This window comes from Argopecten irradians, chromosome 1 (genome assembly GCF_041381155.1).
Source record: "Argopecten irradians isolate NY chromosome 1, Ai_NY, whole genome shotgun sequence".
Taxonomy (NCBI): domain Eukaryota; kingdom Metazoa; phylum Mollusca; class Bivalvia; order Pectinida; family Pectinidae; genus Argopecten; species Argopecten irradians.
The window spans coordinates 51,155,118-51,162,969 of NC_091134.1; the positions used below are offsets into that span (position 1 = coordinate 51,155,118).

General features: G+C 33.5%; 1 protein-coding gene across 1 annotated transcript; it reads right to left on the reverse strand.

The window, feature by feature from the left end:
• Positions 1-5,572: 5,572 nt before the first annotated feature.
• Positions 5,573-7,501, reverse strand: LOC138332112 (kelch-like protein 35). Its single transcript, XM_069280080.1, has 2 exons — positions 7,344-7,501; positions 5,573-7,032 (listed from the first exon to the last, which is right to left on the reverse strand). The coding sequence occupies exon 2, from the start codon at positions 7,010-7,012 to the stop codon at positions 5,771-5,773; it is 1,242 nt and encodes a 413-aa protein (XP_069136181.1). The 5' UTR covers positions 7,013-7,032; positions 7,344-7,501; the 3' UTR covers positions 5,573-5,770.
• Between the last annotated feature and the right edge of the window lie 351 nt (positions 7,502-7,852).

A 7,852-nucleotide genomic window follows, 5' to 3' on the forward strand; every position in this document is an offset into this window, starting at 1 on the left:
AACTGGTTTTCTCATATCTAGAAGAATATATATCATACTCAGTATATAAGATTCATTCACAGCATTTACGAATTGCATATAATAAATGCATAGAGCGATCATCATACGGTAGATCTAACTCACCGTCCAGGATGACGTCATACCATTAGTCTGATGCATCATCTTATTATGACTGGTTGAACCGGTATGACTACTATGTTGGTTCCTGTTTTGTAGCATGATAAGCTAAAAAAAACAAGATAGAACGACCGCTTGTTTGTGAATATTAGGCCTACTTTGTAGCAGCAACTTATATAAATACATGTACATGTATGTCTCTGTCTTAAAGCTAAGATTGTTTTGTAGCATGATATAGGCTATAAAGCAATATAGAACGACCGCTTGTTTGTGAACATTAGGGCCTATTTTGTAGCAGAAACATATATTTATATCTGTACATGTATATCTCTGTTTTAGGCTAAGATTATTAATATAACTACAGTATACATACATTACACACATACGTAGTTTAACCCCTTGACTCACAAGATTTTAGTGTGGTTTGCGAATATTTTGTGATTTTTCACCATTTTTGCATTAAAATTTTTGGTAGGCATTCCATATTTATATTTATATCATCCATATCACATCCTTTATATTATGTAAATATATGTAAATAAATACATGTATATAATTGCTCGGAATTACGTTGGCATGATTTTTCATCTCGCTGAAAGAGGAAGTGGAAATTGGCAAATGAACAAAAGTTGCCAGTTATTTTTGTAGTCTTACAACGTGTAAACGATATTCTGGTAGCTCCATAGATAAGACCGGAACGTATTAAAACATGTATTTTATTTTTCGTTCAAAAAATGTGCATACCACTAATATGCCTACTTAAAATATTGAACTTTTAATTTATTGCACATGAAAAACTTTGTATACCATCTGTTCTACACATCAAAGACAACGAATCGAATGAGTCTTCGCGATACACGTTTCTGTTTTTGTAAATCATTGTCACATTTCTATATAGTTCACTTTTGTTCCGTTTTGTATTTTCCCCACTTAAATATTTAATTTTTTTAAATATTTTTTTTCTTTTTCTGATTAAGAATAAATATATCTTTATCGATATGCTAATGGCCACATTTTCTTGTTTCATCTAAACGGAATTGTTCGTGAAATTTAAGAACTACGATATCAGTATATATTTTACAGAAAAAGATCAGCATGGCGCTATGCAATAGTTTCATCAATATAGGCTGAATAGAGCCAAGGAAGCAGGCACTATGGTGCATTGTTTGTTTTAATTTGTGTTTTCATTATTACTTCTTTACATGTTTAATCAAATTATATTTATTTATTTATTACTGTATCTGAGAGCTGATGAGATGATATTATACGTGACCCGAAACACATAAATAAATAGATGGCGCTTACGAACGCATCATTTTGGCAAAATTGTCAAATTGCTGTAACTGACATTTTAGAAACTACAAATATATGTCAAAGTCAAACTATAGGCGCGACCTTACTTGAGCTCTTTCAAAGAAACTATTTTCATCTATGTCGCTATTTTAACGAATCCCTCTACATTATAATGCATAACTTTAGAACTATGCAGGAAATTGAACGGAAATTGTTTGATAATACACGATAATGTCGCTGGCAGGCTTTTGTAATTGTATGACGTGTATTAAGGGTTCAATAAGGTTATTGAGTCACGCTTATACTGCGAAAAAAATGGCAAGCTATGTTATTATACTCTGTTAAAGTAAAAAGTGCATTATCGTAGTCTAGAGTTATATTATTAGTTATTTCGCACCTCGGTCAATCCATTCTACTACGGACACTTTTCGGCTTCTCTCCATAACATACAGTTACTGACCTCTTTCTATATAAAGGGTTAGACTGGCCACCAGACCCTAAGTTGTTGATAAGACTTTCTCAGTTGTATCCTTTACTTAGATTATCTCCCTGTAGTTTGTAACTTATGATCAGACATGTAGTAGAGACAAAAATAATCGAGCCAAATTTTAGTGATTTTGTATATTCTAGAGACTGGTGGTCAGACTAATATATATATATAAAGGGTCAGTAAGATGATTGTATTCTCTTTGTCTTTATCATTTATTAACCTTTTCTCGATGATACCAGGTAAACATATTCCTCTTCAATGTCGAAACATAACATACATATTTGAAAGTTGTAAATGATATAAAGATCTGTTACAACTTACAAATTTGTCGCAAATGAAAGTTAGAGAAAATAAAACTGTTAATCGAACCCATCCTAAACTTGTTACTAGTAACAACCAACGTGTACAGAGATACACTGCGATGTTATACTGTACATATGCAAATTTACACTCGTACGGATGTTGGATTTACCTGTAAGTTAAGCGGTTAGTGATCACTAAGGTCTTTAAATATATATGTAGGGGAATCCAGTAGCTCACATACTAACGGAAACTTACACACAGTCATGACATATTTTCACGTGTTATTAAAGTAACGGAGATGGGAAAGCCCCTGGACACTTCAGTTCCGTTTTCCCATACAACACAAAACCCTCTTATTCTAAATAGTTTCATATATTGAAAAAGCAAACCCGACTGTTGTCCAGATCCCTATACATGTAATTAATTATAACTTATTAATTAAGAGTGAAAATCTCGTATATATTCATTAATTAACTTTAACACGTGGTTCGCAGCTTTACAGGGTTCTGTGATCTTACAAGTAAACATTCCTTATTCATTACGACCAATTGTTGTTTTATAAAATTTATTTTAAATGCACACTCACTGACATATAATACGTAGATGACCAAATTACGTGATATACGTACTATAACAAGTATATACACAAAGACACTTTATTGTATCAGGCATATCACGACACATTGGTATTTATATACTCTAGTACCGTGGCAATTTTCCCGCCAATAACCTACCATTTTTGTAATTAAATCACATTAATCTAGAAAAGATAGACATCAGCGCATGTTTTCTTTTAATCAAATAATTGAATTGTCTCCCGATTAGATAGCGCTCTGCAAAACATTGCCCCGATTTACACTGCATTTCATTAGTTCAGTAAGAGCTGGTTTGACTTATAAAAGACACAATACTTTTTTAATGTAATCAAATGTCGGAATAATTGTAAAGGAATTTAATACTGAAAAATTACTGGTTACAACCCGGTTTCTATGTAAATATTTCGTGGAAATTTTCCCGTTAAAATAAAACTAGTCATTCGTAACCAAAACAGAAAAGTGGAAATAATCTAAAATCGACACGTAATCATAGGGACCTTCCATTTCTTTATTTCTTTAAACTTTACGGTTCGTTTATCGGAAAGGGTGTATTATCATTATACATTGAAAAGTGCAACAAAACTGATTTCCAGCCTTATAGAATAACAATTACAGGCATTGTGTTAATTTTAGACCGGGAACGCAGCCGTACAGGTAAACATTTTATGACTATTAGGTATCTCCGGAAAACCCGGAACAATTCTAAATATAGATCTAATGTATGAAAACGGTGGCATATTTTTTAAGTTGTAACGTACATGAAATAAAACTTATTGATTTGGATTTTGTGGATATCTTCGTGTTTTCGTGACGATAAAACAAAATATTGCAATCTTTATCTATGATACTTGTTCTAAAATTTTTCCCATTTTAGCTTCAAATACGTATATTATAGCTTTACCTGTTCAGTAGAACAAGATACAGCTGGTTGAACAACGCTAACATAAATAAACCCTTATAAAGATGAAATCAAATAATATAACGATAAATGAAAATAATACAATGATAACACCAAATAAAACAATGGTAGATGTAAATCATATAAATATGTCACCAAATCAAATAATGGTGAAATCGATTGATATAATGATACAAGAAAATAATACCATGACAAATGAAAATAAAACAATAGTAAAAACAAATGATACATTGATCATATCAAATCAAATATAGATAAAATGATACCATATATTGATAAGGTCAAATCATATGATGATAAAACTATAATATAACGAAAGCACAAAGTCATATAGTATATTTGAATCATACGAGACAGCTACGGCGTTCCATACCCTTTACTGATTTTTTTTTTATGTTTCAAAATTGATTTTATTCCCCAACAAAGTAGAGGGATACCAGGGTTAACATTAAAATATCTTCCGGGAAATAGAAACTTAAGATATAAAATATATATATTTGCATAACACAAACACGTAAACATAAATTTCTTTAAATAGACTTTGAGTAAAGGTGTATGGAAATGTAAAAACCGGATGATCCTTCTGGAAATGCATCCCGCAGACTTACTTTCTAGGGATGGTAATAAGTTTGTCAGTCGGGAAAAACCAAAAAGGTACAGAAGGAATAGCACAAACTACGATTCCGGTCTAATTTTATCTGACACAGGAAATGTGGTGTGTTACCTTATTGTGAATTATTAATGAAACAATTGATTAAAACTATAATTTTAAAATAAATTTAATGTGTCAAAACGAAAAAGTTTTTGGATAAATTCTTATATCCATGAGAACAAAAAAAACCTATTTCATACCTACTGCCTACGAAAGTCACCCTAAATAAAAGAAAAATGACCAGATTGCATCATTCTATCGTAATCTATATTTATCTACAACGTTACATTGTTTCCGAAAAATAATTTGTAGTTTCAACTACGTATACGTGACGACTTACTCGTGTCGAGTTTGATCATGAATATTCATACTTACACACATATACGTTATTTAGGGCATCGACTTATGTTCACATCATAAGGTGATGTAATTTCGTGTAACACACGTTTGATTAACACGGCTTTTAATTATTGTTATGAATGTTCATTATTTCAAAATAATGGCCCATCGACAGGCAAGGTCTCAGGGCCGAGCTTTATGTTAAAAAAAAAGATCAATGACATAACTGAACTTGCAAACTCGTACACTGTATATAATAAGCTAAACAAGTTGCAGGTGTGTTCTTTATGTTCCAATGGACATCTGAAAGGTTGTGAATGGTAAAGGTTATGGAAATCAATAACAGCATCATTTCGTCCTTCTAGGACTTATCGGTAATATTTACAGTGATGAAGGCATTTCCCACATATTTAATCTATGTAGTTTTGAGTTGTTACATTTCGTATAGCTTGTCAAACTGCAATTTAAATCAGTATTTCTGTATGCATGTAAAATTAATCTAGATTGTTTTCCCATTAAGATCATAGATACGTAAAATATGTAAAATATTTATGTATTTTCCCATAGATTGGTTTCTAATTAATTGTAATGGACTCAGGTTTTCAGAAGTCGGGTGAAGGCGTATCTCAGAATAACCACGCTTTCAAACCCAGATGAAATGATTTCTGAAAATAAAACTCAATTTATGATTGTCTAAGCACTCCAGTCAAGCTGTTGGTCTTGCATGGCACACTAATTTGACATGGAGATGTTTTGTAGAAAATGTGAAATGAAATGTCTGTAACAACAGAGTTCCTCAGTGTACCTGTTAGGTATTACAACGTACACGTGTAGCATTAACAAATAAAAACAAGTATATCTAATTGGTTTTCAAAATTTTATTAACAATATATTGCAGCATATTTTGTGGAGATTTAATAAAATAAATATATAAATATAACTATTGCACATATTTTCCTATTCTTATTATGCTTACATATTATGCAGAATTGAATGTAATTGGATTTGCACCGCACATTAATGTATTTTATAATATAATGAATATAATCTTTCAACAAAAATTACCCAAATGGAACAAGTCCGTATTCTGATGGGATTTCTACTGAACAGTGACCATACGAAAACAATGGACGAGAAAGTTCTTTGTTCGTCACATGCCACGTGCAGTTCTCAGGTGAATACACGTACACCGTTTTCAGGGCATTGTCATCATTGGGTGTCTTGCCACCGGCAAAGAAAATACCATCTTTTTCTGCGAACATTGCAAAGTTTGTACAACATACAGGCATATTAGTGCAGATTTCTTGTTGCCTTGACAATGGGTCATATGTCACGAGGCGCCCGTTACCGCACGTGGTAAAGATCTTGTCATTGAAAAGGACAGCCTGTGCCCCTGATACTGCAAAAGGGAGACTCGGTAGAATTTTACACGAATTGGTGTTCGTATTGAATAATTGAACAACAGCGGTTTCCTTACCATTATCTAGTATTCCACCCAGAATGTAAATGTCATTACCACGAACAACAGTTGTGGCGCTATGAACACCAATTTCAAGATTACCGATTGTTTTCCATGAATGTCGTTTGGGTGTGAATTCCTCCACGGTGTGAATTGTCTCCCCTTTGCTATCCTGTCCTCCCAACACATAAAGTTTGTTCTGAGCACATGTCATACAGTGATGGGACCTGCCCTTCACGAGACGCTTTGAACACTTCTTCCTTTTGTTCATCACAATGTCACAATGATAAACGTCACTTGAACTTTTGCCACCTCCAGAAATGTACACATGAGGCGCGTCTTCGTTATTATCTTGTAAACAACAGGTTGCAAATCCTGTTCTGACACCGGACAGCTCGGGAACTCTACAAGTCTTTTGGAAGTTACCCCGACAGTCATACAAGTGAACGCCGAGAGATGTTTTGTCATTTTCATTCCTGGTGAACATCACTTGGTAGCGAGCAGCTTCGTTCTCAGACCTTGGTGCCAAACTTAGACGACGGCATAATCTGTGGTTTCTAATATATGTCTCGCATTCTTTTTGGAGCTTTTGGTGATGCAGCTGTCTTGATATTGCTAAAAATTTGTCCACATTGTTGGAGGTGATACTATCTTTACTTGCAAAGTCTCCTACTCGAAAGTAGTTAGCCAAAACTGTTCTGGATTCAGCATCAAGGGTATGGTAGACTTTTGTCGGATCCGAACTGTTGGCAGCAATTGAGCACTGACGAGCCATGACCCGGGGCTGCTGATCCGTGTTTGTACAGTGGTATACTTCAGTATCTGTGTGCTTTAGGTTGGTCATACTTTAGCTTCTTTTTTAATCTACAAAATTCAAAATTAAAAAGAAAATAGAATGCATACATAACTCAAAAGATTTATCACATATTATCAATCATGCACATTTTCACGCACATGATTGTATTTTGTATTAAATGTAATATGACTGCACCGCCTGGGTGTATGCACGTTTTGATATAAGCTATAATTAACAACGTTAAATTGAAAGAATTTTGGAAACATATTTTAAAAACATATTCAGGAATTTTTAATCCAGCACTATCTAATTAGTGTTAATATGTAATTAGACATTAACAAGAACATTAGAACATTACTATATTAGAAGTAATACATACCTTTCTTCTTTAAAAAAAGTTCTCTGTGTAGTCTGTCTTATCTCAAATTCGTTACGGTTGTATTATGGCTGTATATCATATTGTTTATAGTTCAGAATTCGTTTGTGATTGTGATGGATTTTCAAGCTATCGGCCACATATATGCGGTGCCGTAATCTATTTTTAACGTACAGGGGGAATTTTCCCAGCTATGACTCCTCTCTAATTATAGAGCAAACGGGAATCCCTTATCCCTGTGAAAAGTCAGTGACGCGTTACTTCCATAGGCACACGAAAATATTTGAGCTAACTTAAATAACCCAGCGCAATCGTTGTTGTACAGAAAGGTAATGAAGCCAAGCAGCGTGTATTGCGCGGCGTTAATTTGTGTGTACACACGTATGTTTACACTACTGTGGGGATATATTGACCGGTAGTGGTGTAATACCTTTATCACAGTTCAGTTGGATTTAATACCTGGCTATCGTGACGTCAACAAAACTTTCTCTGGTTATTCTTTAGTATAGTAG